This window comes from Pseudophryne corroboree, chromosome 6, assembly GCF_028390025.1.
Source record: "Pseudophryne corroboree isolate aPseCor3 chromosome 6, aPseCor3.hap2, whole genome shotgun sequence".
Classification (NCBI taxonomy): domain Eukaryota; kingdom Metazoa; phylum Chordata; class Amphibia; order Anura; family Myobatrachidae; genus Pseudophryne; species Pseudophryne corroboree.
Window position 1 is genome coordinate 319,943,971 of NC_086449.1, and position 18,997 is coordinate 319,962,967.

At 42.3% G+C, this 18,997-nt stretch overlaps 1 protein-coding gene across 3 annotated transcripts in view; it reads right to left on the reverse strand.

Annotated features, from left to right (window-relative positions):
- Positions 1-18,997, reverse strand: part of SORD (sorbitol dehydrogenase) — a 70,742-nt gene that overhangs the window by 42,856 nt on the left and 8,889 nt on the right. For 2 of the 3 annotated variants that reach the window (XM_063926281.1, XM_063926283.1), the window contains exons 2-3: positions 15,608-15,823; positions 12,616-12,649 (exon numbers count right to left, since the gene is read on the reverse strand). In XM_063926281.1, the coding sequence (XP_063782351.1) occupies positions 12,616-12,649; positions 15,608-15,682 (109 nt within the window). In that variant the 5' untranslated portion in view covers positions 15,683-15,823. The remainder of the gene's footprint in view (positions 1-12,615; positions 12,650-15,607; positions 15,824-18,997) is intronic. The other variant, XM_063926282.1, reaches the window with a different exon arrangement.

Consider the following 18,997-nt stretch of genomic DNA (forward strand, 5'->3'; position numbering starts at 1 on the left):
TTTGAGTGAAGCTGGGGTTCGCAGATAGAAATGCACTATTGTACTTAGAAGCACAGGTGAAGCATAAAGTGATGCTGGGGATCGCTGGAGAAGAAGCTGGAGAATGGCTGCTGGGAAGCCGGAGTTCAGACACAGGTGAATCAGGGTAGACTGTAGAGTATAATCACCAGGGAGTCAGGCTGTACTGCAGAGAAAGTCCATGGGAGAACTGCACACTGGAATCACTGAAGACAATTGAAGCACTGACATCTTTCCACCCCAGGAACAGGATATTTATACCTGCTGGAAAGCAGGGATTGGCTGGCTGATTAACCAGAGACCAGAGTGCAGCTGCTGTGTAATCAGGCTGAGAGCAGAGTGCAGCTGATAGGCTGAAAGGTAACATGTGATAGGGAAAACATGGCTGCGCCCATGGTAGCTTTTGGAGGGAAAGATTGTTTGTAACTTGAATGTGAGCTTTAACCATGAAGCTGCCAGAATCACAGTAAAGAGATTTGAGACAATGAGATGCAGCGTGCTGCACACAGACAGTGCAGATGGAATCCAGGCTTGGAACACTGGGACAGTCTCAGGAGGCATTTGGAAGGTAAATACTGATAAGGAATTACCTAGATCGTGACAGCACCCCCTCCTTTAGGAGTGGCCCCAGGACACTTCTTATAAGTTCTTTACCTGAACAAATGGAAGGACCTAGATTGAATCCTGATGAACTTGAACTGGCTGGGACCAGAGGAGACTGTACCGGATCTATGGACGAGACCAAATTAAGTCCAGACAACCTTGAACCGGTTGAGACCGGCGGAGACTTTAGACCGACGGATAGGACCGGATTAGATCCGAAGGTATTGGAATCGGCTGGAACCGAAGGAGGCTGATCCGGACAGACGGATGGGACCGGATTGGGTCCAGAAAAGCTTGAACCGGCTGAGACCGGAGGAGTCTTCGGATTGACGGTTGAATCAGCTGGAACTGAAGGAGTCTTTGGACCTACGGATGGAACCGGATTGGGTCCAGAGATATCGGAATCGGCTGGAACCGAAGGAATCTTCAGACAGACGGATGGAACCGGATTGAGTCTAAAGACAGTTGAATCAGCTGGAACTGAAGGAGTCAGAATCTGGTTAGAACCGGAATGAGTGGTATCCGAGTGTTCAGTTAGACCATCCTGGACCTGGTCCATGCTGGATGCCAACAGGGTGGTGCTCTCTGAAGACGGCAAACAGGAGTTAATAACTGCATCTGTAGCATAAAAATTTCCATCTGGGAACTTGGCTCTGGATACTTCCCTTGGGACTGAAACTTTGGTGACCCCTCCTGGGGTTGATGAATCAGACACCTCTCTCAGGGTTGTTTTCTCCAGCACCCCTCCTGGGGTTGACAGATCAGAAACTCCTTTTTGAGAAGACTCATATGCCCCTACTAGAGCTTGAACATTGGATACCCCTCCCTGGGCTGTAGACACAGACGCCCCTCCTTGGGCTGTAGACACAGACGCCCCTCCTTGGGCTGTAGACACAGACGCCCCTCCTTGGGCTGAGTAAAGAGCATCATCATTCCAGGAAAGTTCGGACGCTAGGATCTGCTACTGTACCAGATATTTACCGACTGTTCGTGTCCCCTGACATAGCCGGAGGATATCAGAGGAGGCAGAGGTCACACGACCTGGTTCATCAAAGATGCGCCTGAAGGTTGCCACGAAATCTGCATATGAAGAGAGCAGGGCATCAGACTTCTCCCATAGAGGTGATACCCAATCGAGGGCGGAGCCACTGAGGAGGGAGATGATGTAAGCAACCTTGGTGCGGTCAGTTGGGAAACTGCCAGGCTGTAACTCAAAATATATCTCACACTGATTTAGGAAACCCCGACAGGCTTTTGGGGAACCATCAAACTTGGCAGGTGTCTGTAAATGGAGACAAGGAGCAGAAACGGGAATGGTGGGTGGGGATACCACCAAAGGTACTGCAGTCAGCACACTGGATGCCCCTGAACCACGGGGGGTTACTTGTATTCCATCCAGCCGAGAGGAGAGGTCCTGGAGACAGCGGATCACATGGCCCTGTGCAGTCTCCTGACGTTCAAGGCAGGCTGCAAGTTCTTGCATCGGCCTGGTCGCTTGGACCTGGTCTCCGGCCGGATCCATTAGGTCAGTGCTTACTGTCACAACTGAGGGCTGGTGCTGACCAGGGGGAAGCCTCAGTTGTAGGGCCTAAGGTATATGTGTACCTGGGAGGCAGTACAGGGTACTTGGACATGCAGGGAACCTTTAGAACAAATGCCCGAAGGCGTGACCACGACAACAAGGGAAAGTTCAAAGGTTTTATTAAACACAGTTCAGAGGAATACTGATGACTTGGTACTGGTAATAGGAAACACAGTTCAGAGAAATACTTGGGATCGATGACGGAACACCGATGGTGACTTGGAATCGATGACGGAACACCGATGGTTACTTTGGGATCGTTGGTAAGCTTTGAGTGAAGCTGGGGTTCGCAGATAGAAATGCACTATTGTACTTAGAAGCACAGGTGAAGCATGAAGTGATGCTGGAAATCGCTGGAGAAGAAGCTGGAGAATGGCTGCTGGGAAGCCGGAGTTCAGACACAGGTGAATCAGGGTAGACTGTAGAGTATAATCACCAGGGAGTCAGGCTGTACTGCAGAGAAAGTCCATGGGAGAACTGCACACTGGAATCACTGAAGACAATTGAAGCACTGACATCTTTCCACCCCAGGAACAGGATATTTATACCTGCTGGGAAGCAGGGATTGGCTGGCTGATTAACCAGAGACCAGAGTGCAGCTGCTGTGTAATCAGGCTGAGAGCAGAGTGCAGCTGATAGGCTGAAAGGTAACATGTGATTAGGAAAACATGGCTGCGCCCATGGTAGCTTTTGGAGGGAAAGATTGTTTGTAACTTGAATGTGAGCTTTAACCATGAAGCTGCCAGAATCACAGTAAAGAGATTTGAGACAATGAGATGCAGCGTGCTGCACACAGACAGTGCAGATGAAATCCAGGCTTGGAACACTGGGACAGTCTCAGGAGGCATTTGAAAGGTAAATACTGATAAGGAATTACCTAGATCGTGACAGTGGCTGATTCAGAGTCGGGATCAAAGCACAAGAAGGAGCTACTTGGCAACTGGACAAACCATGCTGTAACTCAATTCGTAGGGTACAAATACATTTTTATTCTTTGCAAATAGAATGCCTGCTTTTGCATGTAGCCCACAAATGCTGGGAATATTATTTTTACACAGTAATTTAAAGTTCCAATATGACACACTGCTCCTAAATTACTGAATATTTTAAATCTGCCCTAAATGCAGTGTAAAATAGTTTTACCAAGGTGCAAATTAGCTTTTTTTCTCTTTTTCCCAGTCTGCATCAGCCTTAGTGTGTGCACCTGTGTCACCTCCGTCACTCCCACCATTTCCTGCTCCTCTTACAATGTCATGTGTGAAAACCCCAGTAGTGCTTTTGAACCTTAAATACTGTACTGATGCATTTGATGCCCTATTTTGAATAGAAATTTCCATACATGTGTTTCCATCATGACCTGAGGGCCTAATTTAGAGACTGACACAGTTCACACAGCAGCTATATCTTTGGATGTACAGTAGCTGCTGTACGAAAATATGGGAAAGCAGCAGGAGCCATCTTGTATAAATAGACGCCTCCTGTAAGCTCATTTGATCTGCAGCTGCATCCAAATAAGCAGCATTGGATCGTTCGCATGAACATTGGCCATCTGAGTAACCCTCGGGTTACGCAGGAGGCCTGGGATGTTTACGCTGCTGGTGCCAGGAAATCTACATCTGGAAGGCAGGTTGCAGCTTGAGGGCACTGCATCCAACCATGTAGAATGGGTCCTGCGCGTGCACCCCATCATCGGAGATGTACGGAACCATAGGGTTTATGTACATCTCTGAATCAGGACCTGAGTCATCAACTGCACCTGAAAGGCAGATACTTCTATAAAATGGGCAAATTAAACTGAATTTACATTGGCCTCCACTTGAATTACTTATGGGCACGATTCAATTCAATGACAGTTGAATAGCGGTGGGAATTAGCTCCTGAAGCTATTCAATATAGCGCCCTATGACACCCAACAACGGGATTTCTCCTCACACCCCCGGAGGTGTGCAAGCAAAAATCCGACAAAAGTGACATCACTGTGCTGATTTCTGACCTTAGGGCAGCGGAAACAGCGTCACACCGGACACTTAATGTTGGTTCTCCCGATAAAACACCCTGTTTAGTCCGGGAGAATGGGCATTCGCCAATTTACCACTGCGCTGTATTGAATAGCCCCGGGAGCTAATTCCCGGTGCTATTAAGCTGTCATCGAATTGAATCATGCCAATATTTAAAAATACTTGGATGTGAAAGATACAAATAAAACGTGTTATTTCCTTTACATACACTGTATGCTAATGCTCCTGGCAGAAAAGTGCCACTCCCCCTTTTAACCAATAAATTATTATATTTGTTGTGATAACATTGCACATAAAATCAGAAATTTTAATGGCAGTTGTATAGAACTCTTGTTGTGACCATGTCCAGGTATATTTAAAGAAACACTAACACCTAAAACTCCTCTCTACAGCACATTAAATAATTTGTGATTTTGCATTTACAATAGAAGAAATAGCCATGGAATCTAAACCGGAGGGTATATGGAGAAGACATGACAAAGTATCAAGGAATTGCGAAATTTCAACAGTAGCCTTGGTAGGTGAAACCTGTTGTTCATTATTTGTAATCTTACTTTTCACTGGTTGTTAATCTTCACTTTAACCTTTCAGTGCTAAGGAGCGCTTGTGGGATGCAGAGACAGGGTTGGATTGGCCCATAAGTGTACACGTTAAATCCCTAGTGGGCCTACCTGTCTGTGGGTACCTCCTCTAGAAGTCAGGTTCCAAATTATGCATTGTTACTCTACTAAAGATTCAGTAACTTGGTGAAGCAGGACCATGCTTGGTTTATTTTTTATGGAAACTACACCAACAGTAGCCTTCCTGTCAATCGAAGTGGGCAATCCTGACACAGCCATGTCCTCTCCTTTATAAAGGGGCCCTATTCTTTGCATGCTGACTATGTCTTTTTAAATAGTTGCCCAAGTCCCTCTTTGGTGGCTGGCCACAGCCCCTCTGGTGGTTTGCCATACCTCTTAAGCTTGGGCCCCAATCACAGCATACCCCAACTGTTCCTTCATACCTCAGCCCAACACTGTGCAGAGTTCAATTACTGCCGTAATGGTGAGCATGCCATGGGAAAAGGCAGAAAATGATGTGCTTAAATCCAGTCCACGAAATACAGGGGGTAATTCAATTAGATGCATTAATTTATCCATGTGAAATAGGATGGTAGCCTCGGGCTTTAATGCCTGGGGCTATTCAATTACAGACCCTTTTTTCTCGCCCGATTAATTAGTGTTAACAAGCGTTAACCCATAGAACATAGGATAAGTTTCCGGACCTATGGGTGAAAGCAGTCACAGCACCCGAAAACAGGCTACACTATTTATCAGGGATTTATTTTCAAGCCTGCTTAATTCCTTCATAACAGTGCATGTTTTCCAGATTTCCTCACAGAAACACAAGTCGAATAATAATAATGATAATAATAATAATAACAACACATCTGTAGATCTTGTAAAATGTACCAGTTATGAATACACCTGTGCTCCAGCAAGAAGTTATGGAAAGCATGCACTGCTAGCGTGTCCCGAAAACTAGATTTGAGAGGCACTGCCCTACGTTACAGAAAGCTCTGAGGAATCAGCGATCTTAGGGTGGCACTGCCCGATTTCCCCCATACTGTCACCTACAGACTTAGGAGCTCCACTTCATATTTCAAACTATTTTGTCCTTAGAAGTTATTGGGGGAGATGTATAAATCCTTCTAAAGAAAGAGAAAAGGAGAAGTGACCAGAGCAACCAATTAAGCTTTTGTCATTTTATATCTTCTAAATGCCAGTAAGCAGCCACGGGGTTACCATTGTCAATGTCTCCACTTTGCCCACTTCAGGCTATATACATCTCTCCCATTGTCCTGTAATCTTGTGTGTGATCAGCAGACAATGACACTATATAACATACAAAGCATAGTGGAAGTCTTTGGATCGTGAAAGGAGGGAACAGATCAAATTGAAGTCTTAAAAAAAGAAAAAATATATATTTTGTGTGGATACTGCATGGACAAAACACTGATACTGATGTTAGGATGTGACCAGTCTAATTATTTTTATTAGTCTTTATTTATATGGTCCCACAAGGAATCCGCAGCGCCCAATTACAGAGTACATAAACAAATAATCCAAACAGGAAAATAGTGACTTATATTTAAAGACAATGTAGGACAAGTACAGGGTAAATAAACATAGCTACAGCAGCAGACAATATTTACATAAGTATCAGGGTGGCAGAAAACCATGGGATTTGGTGCCATCGAAGATGGTTTAAGTAAGAGAAGGTTAAGCACATGAGGATTGAGGGCCCTGCTCGAGAGAGCTTACATTCTAAAGGGGAGGGGAATACAAACAGGGGTGATACACAGGGTAGACAGCGAGCGTGGAACAGAAGGTTAGGATGAGATTAGGCTGGGTTTCATGAGGAAGTGGGTCTTGAGAGCCCGTTTGAAGTTTTGTAGAGAGGTGGAGAGTCTGAGGGGGAGAAGTAGAGAATTACAGAGTAAAGGAGCAGCACGTGAGAAATCTTGGAGATAGGAGTGGGAGGAAGTAATCAGTAGGCAGGCGAGGCGTTGTGCATTAGAGGAGAGAAGAGGACGGGTGGGAGTGTAAAGGGAAATAAGGTCAGAGATGTAAATGGGAGAGGAGTGGGGGAGGGCTTTGTAAGCGAGCATGAAAAGTTTGAATTGGATTCTGAAAGGTAAGATGAGCTATTGAAGTGCTTGTAGGAGAGAGGAGGTAGACGTATTGCGTTTGGTGAGGAAAATGAGCTGGGCTGCAGTATTGAGGATAGATTGGAGTGGAAAGAGGCATTTGTCAGGAATGCCAGTTATGCGGAGATTACAGTAGTCCAGTCTACAAATGACCAGTGACAATTAGTCACAAGATAGGCTCAGCACAGGAGTGACAAAATATCAGTGGCAAAGAAGTTAAGATGCATTTTTATTTTACAGAAATACAGGTTGAGTATCCCTTATCCAAAATGCTTGGGACCAGAGGTATTTTGGATATCGGATTTTTCCGTATTTTGGAATAATTGCATCCCATAATGAGATATCATGGTGATGGGACCTAAGTCTAAGCACAGAATGCATTTATGTTTCATATACATCTTATACACACAGCCTGAAGGTTATTTTAGCCAATATTTTTTATAACTTTGTGCATTAAACAAAGTGTGTGCACATTCACACAATTCATTTATGTTTCATATACACCTTATACACACAGCCTGAAGGTCATTTAATACAATATTTTTTACAACTTTGTGTATTAAACAAAGTTTGTGTACATTGAGCCATCAAAAAACAAAGGTTTCACTATCTCACTCTCACTCAAAAAAGTCCGTATTTCGGAATATTTGGATATGGGATACTCAACCTGTATTTAAATATTCAGTTATCATTACATTCCACAGTAATATTCTGTTCAGGATTACATATTATTTATTAACTTCGATGGCAACAGTTTATATTCTGAGTGTGTTTAGCCCACAGGATCATTAAACTTTCTTGTCAGGTTTTAGTGAGAAGAGGCAGCTTTACAACCTACAGTTCTGAATTAAAAAGAATTAAAAAGATTCTTGTTTAATGACTTCCTTTATGTCTACCTGTTAAGTGCACTTTTTATGGAAATGTAATTGTTAAAATACTAAATACTTCTACAAATATACATTAAGATATTTCATGATTAATTAGAATAACAAGTGAGCGCACCCAAGATGAATAATTACTTAGAATAGCAACAGAGCACCCAAGGTAAATGATTACTTATAACAGAACTAAGCACACCCAAGATGGCTGCCACCCTCTGCAAATATGTAAAGTACATTGAGTCCTACTGTAACAAAGGTGCTCTATTATTATTATTAATATCATTACTATTATTCAGTTCATTAATGTGTAGTCAATGAAAAAAACATTAGGATTTATTTACACACTCATATCCAACTCTTGGTCAAGCCAATATATAATATGATGGCCAAAAATAATTAAGCGATTTAATAGATTAGTTTTTTAGCAATTGCCAACATTTAACTATTGTAGCGCAGCTACATTTTCACTTCATTGGAAAATTATCAGTGGTCTAGTGATCTACTGTATCACTGCACATGCCCTGGGTCTGCTGTCCCCCTTTCCACTGATATGATGTACACATTAAGAGGGCGCGCTGATGGTGCAAGACATGTTCCTGGTATATGACACAATCTCTGTGGGTTCTGGTGGTTGTGGCCATAGCCGGAGCTCTGTGTACATCCAACTTGGATGTGAACAAGCCCCCGGTGAAATGTACGTCATACAGCCAATAGCGTAATTGGATGCGTCATTTCCAGGAATCCCAGCAGTGCAGCACGAGGGGGAGCAGCCGACGCATGCAGGCTGTCAATTGTATAATTTTTTTCTCTAATACTACTGCGGGTTGCCTTCAAGGCTAATTAAATAGCTCTGCTGCTTCAATTAGTCCGCGGTAAATGACTGCGGCTAATTGAATCCCCCCTAAAGGTTCACTGAAAGCAGTGAAAAACTGCAAAAGCTACTGTAGTTGTGTGGACTTTGTTTTTGCACTTTACATATATGCTTCACTACATTATCCATACTGCGACTATCTAGACTACTGCAGCAGCATCTCCAAAAGCAAAAAGAATGCTGCATACTCTGACAGCACAATTAAGAGTTCCTGCTAAATGTGCATCTGACACATATTAGATGCCTGCAAAAGTATTCCCGAACCGCCGAGCGACAGTGTAGTAAATCGCACTCCAACGCAGTCTTACTCCATTTCAAATTTATACCGTCAACCTACAGTGCTGCCCTTTTTCTGTCTAAACAAACTTACTTCAAGATCCCAATCTCTTCCTAATCCTTCAACCCCTGGGCCTTATTCAGATTCAGCCATCTTTGTGCACAGCAGCTGTGCTAAAATATACTAATGCCATCATGTGTTGTAAATTGATGCTTTCTTCCGGCTTCGGAAGACTGAAGACTCAGCATCAGATCACTCTGCTTGAACATCGGTCATCTGAGTAACCCTCAGATTACTCAGGATGGCCAGTTTTTTCACGCAGCCAGTGGCTTCAGCATGCCCAGAAATTGGAGCCAACCCTTCCCCAGCACCTAACGACCATTCAGTTTGCATACATCCCTTAATATGGCCCTCTTTCAACTCTCCCTTTCTTCAACATCACATCCTCTTCATTCCTGTCAAGCCTCTCCCTATCTTCCCCATCCATTTTACCAACTATGATTTCCTTCTCCCCAGTATCTGGAGATGAAGTCATGGTCCTAACCTAGTCCTTTCACCTTCATCCTTGACCATATCCCCTCCTGCCTCCTCCACTCCCTCTCTCTCCCATTGCTTGTTCCCGTCTCTTTAATCTTCCCTTCTCAACAGACACTGTCCCCTCTGCATTCAAGCATGCACTAGTCTCCCCCATTCTTAAAAAGAAAAACACCATGAAGCCTGACACTCTCTTTAGCTAGTGTCCCATCTCTCTTCCCCTTTGCCTCCAAGCTCCTTGAATGGATGCCTACAGCCATCTTTCAACTTTCTTTCCTTCCACTCCCTGCTTGATCCATTTCAGTCTGGCTTTCAAACTCTCCTGTCTACAGAAACTGTCCTTACTAAAATCAGCAATGATCTTCTGCCAATTCCAGGGGCCACTACTCTCTGCGCATTCTCCTTCTTCTCTGCTGCTTTTGACACCGTGGACCACCCTCTACTCCTGCAAATCCTTCACTCCCTGAGTCTGCATGATACTGCTCTCGTATATTGTTACTGTATATTGGAGTATAGCAATAATTTCTGTAGCCTGAGTACACTATGAATGATGCTATTCTGCAAATTATGAAAGAGTCATATTTTCACTACTGATACTGATCCACATATGATGGTGGGTAATGTGCTATTTTAAAATTGTCACAAGCCCAAATATAATGGGCTAATTGATACCAATTATAAGCCATTTGCTACAAAGGATTTTTATGGATAAAACGTTTTAGCCTTATTCATGTGAAAGAGAATAACTGCATACTGCTTCTAGTTAGAGAACAATGCATACCAATGTGTTTCTTCATTTATATTTTGTGTGACAAATGAATAATGACAAATCAATTGAACATTTTGATGTGACACAGAAGTGTTTTTTGTTGTTGTATCAGTTGGAGAACTGTTTGATATAATTTAGGAAGTTATCCTTTACTCTGACACCTACACATTACTGAGTACATATATACCCAGAAAATCATGTATGATGCATCTCCGGTACCTTCAATGGCTGTAAAAAAAAACATCTTAAATGAGGTATTTTTATCCTCATATGTTGGATTTCCCTTTATTTGTATGTATGTGTTTACTCCTTAAAGAGTTATTGTTATGTTGTGTATAGCTTTTAATGCATATCAATAAATGTAATTAATTTTAATAACCATATATTCTTTAAGCGTGCCCCCACAAAGAGAGTTTTTTTCTTATCATGTGCATTTCCCAATTTAAACTCTAGGGGCACACCAACAGAACTTGTATCCTTATAATTAACCTTGCAATAAGTTTTAGTGTGATTCTGGTTCAAAAATATGAACTTATCCATTGCAAATGGACTCTCACCCTCTCCTTATCTCATGTGATTCTGTCTTCATCTGGCTGTCCTCATACCTCCCTGACCGGTCTTTCTGTCTCCTCTCATGACTCTACTATCCATCACTACCACTACCAGTACAAGGGTCTGTTCTTGGGTCGCTTCTATTCTCCCTTTTAGACATCAAGTTTAGGTGAGCTCATCAGCTCTTTTGGCCTCCAATGTCATCTCTATATACTGATGCTCTCAAATTCTACTTCTTTATCAAAGCCTTACAGCTCTCATCCTAATCCACTACTCCTCACTGTCTCTCCCACCCATCTGTCTGCCACTCCCCTTTAGATTGTAAACTCTAATGAGTAGTTCCCTCTTCCCTCGCATGCTTTTCCTTCCCTCACTTATACCATCATCTCTTTTCCACTTGCAACAACCAAACCTTTGGGTTCTGCCGATGCTGCTTATTTGGGTATTATGACTGCTGAGGGAGCAATGTTTATAAACCTTGTAGTTCATGTTCTGCAATGCTCTGTACTGCCTCTTTTTCTCTTGTTTTGCTCATACTGTTTTTGTTTATATACTTTGAAAAGGGCTGTGAACATAATATCTATTGTATTGGCACAAAGCAATGCAGCAATGTAACCAATAATCCCTGAAAAAGGCATAGTTATAGCCTCCATATCCACTAGGGCTATACTCACAGTACCCTTAGCTGTAGATCTAGTCTGTGTATGAAGTATAGTAGAAATTATCAATACAGTACCTTCATTTAAGCAGCATTGGTGCTGAGAGTCTTGAAATAGCCACCAGTAGGGAGGAAGCCACACACTCAATTTACTAAGTTATACTGCCAACTACTCTAGCATCCTGGCTAGGCAATAACTAAACCAAAGAAAATATTAGCACCTGTAGACCCGCAACAGCAGGCTGTAATGTTCTTAACTATATTGCTTCATCCAAGAGGAATATAGGTCCTCATTCCGAGTTGTTCGCTCGCAAGCTGCTTTTACCAGCATTGCAAACGCTAAGCCGCCGCCTACTGGGAGTGAATCTTAGCTTAGCAAAATTGCGAACGAAAGATTCTCAAAATTGCGAATAGACAGTTCTTAGCAGTTTCTGAGTAGCTCGGGACTTACTCTGCCACTGCGATCAGTTCAGTCAGTTTCGTTCCAGGTTTGACGTCACAAACACACCCAGCGTTCACCCAGACACTCCCCCGTTTCTTCAGACACTCCTGCGTTTTTCCTAGAAACGGCAGCGTTTTTTCCGCACACACCCATAAAACGCCCAGTTTCCGCCCAGAAACACCCACTTCCTGTCAATCACACTACGATCACCAGAACGAAGAAAAAACCTCGTAATGTCGTGAGTAAAATACCTAACTTAATAGCAAATTTACTTGGCGCAGTCGCACTGCGGACATTGTGCATGCGCATTAGCCACTAATCGCTCCGTTGCAAAAAAAAAAAATAACGAGCGAACAACTCGGAATGACCACCATAGTCTGTGCAGAACCAGAAGTTTCATGATCTTCAAGAGATGCTCTACACTGCATGAAATAATGACCCGTATGTATGCATGTTGCCAATCAACAGGCCAACACAAGCTTCCAAACTTCCCTGTGGGTGAACCAGGTCAAGGCAATTATTGCTTGTAAATTGTGCTGAGTAAGTAACAAAGTGGATACTAACTTTACACAACTCATCTCTTGATCATGTAATTTATACAAAGAATGAATAGACATTTTTATCTGCATAAGGGAATATAATATGTATTTATACAGTATATACAGTATCAATAAACAAAATTCTATACCTATGATCACTACTAATATGAAATAAAACTTACCATTTGGACCCGCCTCAGGAATTGGTCGATTTTCCTAGAAGGAAACATAAAAACAAAAAATAATAACTAAAAAGAAATCAAATTATAAACTGGGCATTCAACAAACTTAAACCAGTGTTAGATTCATTTGCACATTCAGATGGAAAATCTGAATGTGCCAATTAATCTAAGAGCATTTCAAGTTTACGCAGCCAGAGCATGACAATATTAGTAGCTAGGCACTGTCACTGCAATAACTACAGTAAATTCAAGAAAGTGACGGCTATGGGAAAAGGTCACCTACATTTCATGAATCTGTCTGTCCTGTAGGACCTTTCTAAGGGAATTGTATGGTCCTTGGAATGTGGACTGTTATTTATAATGCCCTTTAAAATTATGTTCTATAAAACAGTAAACAGTCTACATAATGTATGCTGCATCTGTAGTTGTTAGAACGCACTTTGTAAATCTACTAGAAAATAGCCAGGTAAAAGAATACATTTTGTTTTTCAATCATCCTGTTCGTCCTTGGTCCCTAGTGATGCTAATGATGTACAGTAGTGGTGCTTATTCCTTAGGAAACACTTTGTACTGGGCCACTTTCTTAAGCATTTAATCATGTATTTTAGATTTGCTTCTTGCCTAAACACTGTGGATCAACCACTTTGTGGACAGAGCCTATATTGAGAATATTAGTTTAGTCCACAAAACGGCTGCTTTTACCGTGCTTGATTGTTGTGGACAATCCCTATTAAACAGTTAGCAACCCCAGGGACAAAGATTTTGTGCTGCACACAGCTGATCTTGACTTCAGTCTCATTTCTAGGAATCACAGTATTTTACAATTCCAGCAGTGAAGACTTATCCCACATGATGCCACAGATAGAAATCCTTAAAACATGATCTTTTGGGGTTTCTTGAGTATTGACATTAAAAACTCCTGCTTCAAGTATTTGAAAAATCAAAAAAGCAGAGTTTTCCATGATGACAGCTGGCTGGGAGTAAACGTGCCCTGTACAGAATTACTGTATATCTCTTTCAGACAGAAAGTAGTCAAAGACCTGGCTTTTATCTGGTGTTTGAAGCACGGGTTAGTTTCCAGTCACAGCCCTGTACCCCTTTCAGACACAAGAAAAAATTGCTGGGTCAAGCATTTGGGCCCGGTAATTTGCCAGTTCAACCCGGATCCTTCTTCTGTGTTAATGGGTTAACCCGGGATGCATTTCCCTGGACTTCCACCCCGGTCAAAAAGCCGGTTTGAGTTCCGGGATTTTCAACCATGGTTGGAACTTTCACACAAAAAAGGACCCAGGTTGAGTCTGCAAATTACCGGGTCCAAATGCTTGAACCAGCAATTTCTTCTACTGTCTGAAAATAGGATTTTAATACCTACCAGTAAATCCTTTTCTCCTAGTCCGTAGAGTTTGCTGGGGACTCCAAAAGGACCATGGGGTATAGACGGGATCCGCAGGAGACATGGGCACACTATAAGACTTTGAATGGGTGTGAATTGGCTCCTCCCTCTATGCCGCTCCTCCAGGCCTCGTTACCGAAGTCTTCTGCCATCACTGAAGTCTTCTTTCTTGTGTATACTCACCCGGCTTCTTTCTTCTGGCTTCTGTGAAGGGGTTGATGGCGCGGCTCCAGGAACAAGCAGCTAGGCGCACCAAGTGATCGAACCCTCTGGAGCTAATGGTGTCCAGTAGCCTAAAAAGCAGAGCCTTTAACTCAGAAGAAGTAGGTCTGACTTCTCTCCCCTCACTCCCACGAAGCAGGGAGCCTGTAGCCAGCAGGTATCCATGAAAATAAAAAACCTAACAGAAAGTCTTTTCAGAGAAACTCAGGAGAGCTCCCCTAGTGTGTGTCCAGTCTCTCTGGGCACAGAATCTAACTGAGGCCTGGAGGAGGGGCATAGAGGGAGGAGCCAGTTCACACCCATTCAAAGTCTTATAGTGTGCCCATGTCTCCTGCGGATCCCGTCTATACCCCATGGTCCTTTTGAAGTCCCCAGCATCCTCTAGGACGTAAGAGAAATGGGTATTAATGAATATTAATATTAAATGAAAAGACATGTTCATAGCTCGAACATGCAAAATGTAACTATTTCAAAGTATCGTTACTTATTGTTTCCATTCTGATCATTTATCTGCAATGCACACCTTCCATCATTATATTAAGGCAAGCGCAAAGAATGGCAGCATTCAGAGCATTAGTTTAGTTCATTATAAGTTTGATTCGTTTATTTAATTATTTATTTTGATTTATTTAAAATACTTATTATTTTTCAGTTTTGTTAGACATTTTCACACAATAAACTTAAGTTACTTGTTAATTGCAAATATTTAAATACATATAATGGAGGCTAAAGAAAAAAGAAAAAGGAACATTATCTGGGTAGCTAACGGTATAGATAATAATGAACACAATTCTCTAGGGCAACTATAAAACATATAAGAATATAAATTAACAACATTTTTTTATCTACACAAATGGCAACAGTACTAAATGGGACTGCGTTTTACCAAGGAAAAAACATTAACTAGGTGTAGACACAGATAAAAGCTCTGTTGCAATTTGTTTTCAGAATCAACATTTGCACAAATGGCTACTAGTCAATTATTACAAAGAAGTCACAGATGCCTGACCCAAGTCTAACTACTGATGGATAACATTTTTGTCTAATACGTAATAATAATATATCAAAGATAAAATATATATATATATATATATATATATATATATACTTATTACAAGCTTTGCAATATAGAAAAATGTATTTAATGACATTATAATGACATGGACACAAATTGTTTGAAAACAGTTGTGGGAAAATCTTAAATTTTTTTACCATATTCTTCCAGGATTACTTTTGCAGTACTAAAAAGTTACTTTTAATCTGGACAAAAATGCTAAAAATTTATTTTCAAAATGCCTGTACGCTGGTCAATAGCAAATGAAATGTGACTTAGGTCCTGTATACGGTAACACACAGAATGAATAGTTAAATGCATACCAAACGAAGATCTCCAACCCCATGGACCACCACAGACAGGTTCTCTACAGACTGCCCCAGTTTTGTGGCTGCCATAGCTGTTTTGCTTGACTGTCTCAGGGAATGTGTCCTCGCTGTATCTGCTGCACTTGCTTTTGCTCCACATCAGAGATTCAGGTTAAAGTTTTATCTGTTCCTTCTGCTTGTCAGATTTTTTTTCAGCTTTTGACCCTGTATCTAAGAGAAACAGATATTTTGGCATGTTCACTTCTGCTTAGTCAGACAAATTTATCATTAAGAACCGAGTATTAATTTATATAACCATTCTACTTATCTCTTGGCAAAATGCTAGTTAACATTAAACTACTGTGACAGAATTATGGCCTGATTCTAAGTTGGATGAAGACGTGGCTCTCTTTGCGTCTTTTTCCATAGACAGGTCTCTACCTTTATGCTTAATACTGCTACAAAGTCCTTCCCTGGTATACTGTACGTCTATGTATACGAATGTGCAAGGACAAGACATCCTAAAATACCATCAAACTTGCAGCAGTCGTATGGCTGGTGCAGATTATCCGTCTGAATATGGCCTCCTACATGAACGATTCTGTATCTCTGGACACAACAACTATCAGCAACACACCTGTGACACATCCATAAGATGCAATTTCTTCATGCGTCTGATTGGCCTACCCCTGCTTACCACCCAGTTGCTGCCCAAGAACGCCCAATATATTTCTGAGATCATGCATCCATATCTGTACTGCGGCCCTGTACAAACACCATTGGGATGCATGTCCATATGAAAAACATATCTCCACTATCTCGACGATACGTCTGACTCAGAATCAGGCCCTTAACCTCCAGGGACACTGTAGATTTCCACTCCGCTCTTTTTAAAATAGTCCAGAACTACAGCATATACTATTATCTCTATTAAATGATTGAATAAAAGTGTGATGTTTACAACATTTTACCAGAAATCACTGACAAATAAGACCTCATTCAGAGTTGCATCTAAGTGCAAAAGTAAAATAAACCTCTTTGCTACCAATGTAGTAAAATGCAACCAGCAGGGGATGTGGCATCACTGTAATCCTGCTATTAGATCACAGCTCCAACAGTTTTATAGCATACGCACAAGCAGACAGCAGCCAAAATCATCACCAGCTCGCAATTTGCACCAGGGTTTAAGAACACGCAATGTCATCTCCCTTCAAACAGGCGCCTTTTAAATGGCCATTTTAGTATATATCGGATACACGGCCTGACAGTCCCCCTCCAGCGCCTGACCCTTTGGCGCAGGGAGTCAGAAGTTCATCTTTCATCTGGGTTGCTATGGAAAAAGATGATTTGCATTGTGAACAGACATGCATGTGAAAAAAAAGAGCAGACGCAAAAAAACTCTGAACGCGGTCTATAGAACAGTTGACCAGAGTTACATAGAGATCCTGAATCATCAGCACTGATGTCATAAAGCTGTAGCAATGACTATGCCTATTTTCATAATGCCAATTTTGCCAGGAAGTGGAATTTACTGTTTCACGTAGTTCCAACAACTTGTCTTGTAATGTGTATGTCTAGAGCTTCTGGACTTTGTTCTCAAACATTCCTACACCAATACCGTAATATTGATATAATGATAAGTTTAATGAAATCTCATTCAGCTCAGTTAGGACAGGTTTATGGCTAATTTCACAAACCTGCTATGGATACATAAACAACAAAAAGGATATTTACAGTGGAAGACAGGTCAGACGATTAAGAAACATTGTGACACAATTTATTAGCCTACATGACACATTACATTACCTACAATATGGTTATATGTACCCTAGTGTACAAAGTTTTTATGGATGTGGAAATAGCAAAAGGCAGATTCAGAAGTGTACACTCTTCATGTGATTTTCATATATTATTATTATTTATTGATTATTTATTCTCCAAATACATATAACTCAAAGCAGGAAATTACACATAACAATATTCATTGTGTCCATTATTCATCCCCCTGCAGTGTATTTATCCTCCTATTCAAATGTCTGGAGGGTCAAACTATAAAATCCACATCACAAACACAAATGCATTCTGAAGAGATTTTGGGGTATATTCAATAAGAGTCGGATCCATTCCGACATGCAGTTGTCGGAATGGATCCGACAACCCCTATTAAATGGACGGCAAAATCCGACTGTCAGATTTGGCCGTACACAGGGTCCTGTGCTGCCGCTCCTGTCAGCGGCTGTGCTGACAGCAGCGGCCAAGAGTGCAAATTGCGGCTGCCGGCGGGGAGATTAAAGTCGGCGGGCGTGAGCAGGACAGCGGCGGGGGGAGCAGAGATTGGCGGGCGGCGGTAGGAGCTGGCTGCGGGGGGACATGTCTGCAGCTGCGGGGGAGGCGCTGCAGGGAGAAAGGTGCTTGCGGGCGGCTGGGGGAGCTGAGATCGGCGGCCGGAGCTGGCTGCACGGGGGACATGTCTGTGGCGGCGGGGGGAGGCACTGTAGGGAGAGAGGCACCTCTCTCCTTGCAGCGCCTCCGCCGCAGACATGTCCCCCCGCAGCCAACTCCTCCCGCCGGCCACCGATCTCAGCTTCCCCAGCCGCCCGCAGCACCGCTCGTCTCCTCACCTCAATCCGACTAGTTTTCAAGTTGGACTGAGTTTGTTGGAAAAGGGGGCCAAAACCTGTCGGATTTGGCCCCATTTCAGACAGAAGCACGCAAATCGGTGGCTATTCCGCCGATCCACGTGTTTTCCGACAATTCTGGAATTCCTGACTTGTTGGAAAAAATCAGCCCCTATTGTATAGGTCAGAACCCCTTCTGACCTATTTCTGTCGGAAGCTGCCATCTTTCCGACAAGACGGTAGTTTCCGACAGTTATTGAATATACCCCTTTATGTACAAAGTAACAATTTGCATTTCAAAAACAGCACTATTTAACTTATTACCTTAAATCAATCATCTCTGTTCATTTCTGTGGCCTTTTGGGTTAAATTATGGGTTGTTGTTTTTTTGTCAAACTGAAATACAGGACATAGCGCACAACAGGAAGCATAGGATATAATGGATTGTTCTCATGACTAATAACAAAATAAAACTGCCTATTTAGCTAGATGCGCTTTCAGATTGGGCCTGTGTTAGATCACGTCCAAACATGCTATTATATAATATAGAAGTCCATCCTCCACAGGGGCTCTAGAAGGTGAAGGGCCCTGTGGATTAAACTTCTATTTTATAATGTTTTGAGACCTGGCACCTGTGCTTTGAAGTGAAAGTGTGTGCAGTTTCCCTGCCTACTCATTATCTATCTATATTATATATATACTAGTTAAAAGCCTGTCAAAATGACTGGTACCAGGACCAGCAGCTGGCCAGAGGGGTCGGGCATGGACTGTGCGGGGTGTGGGAGTG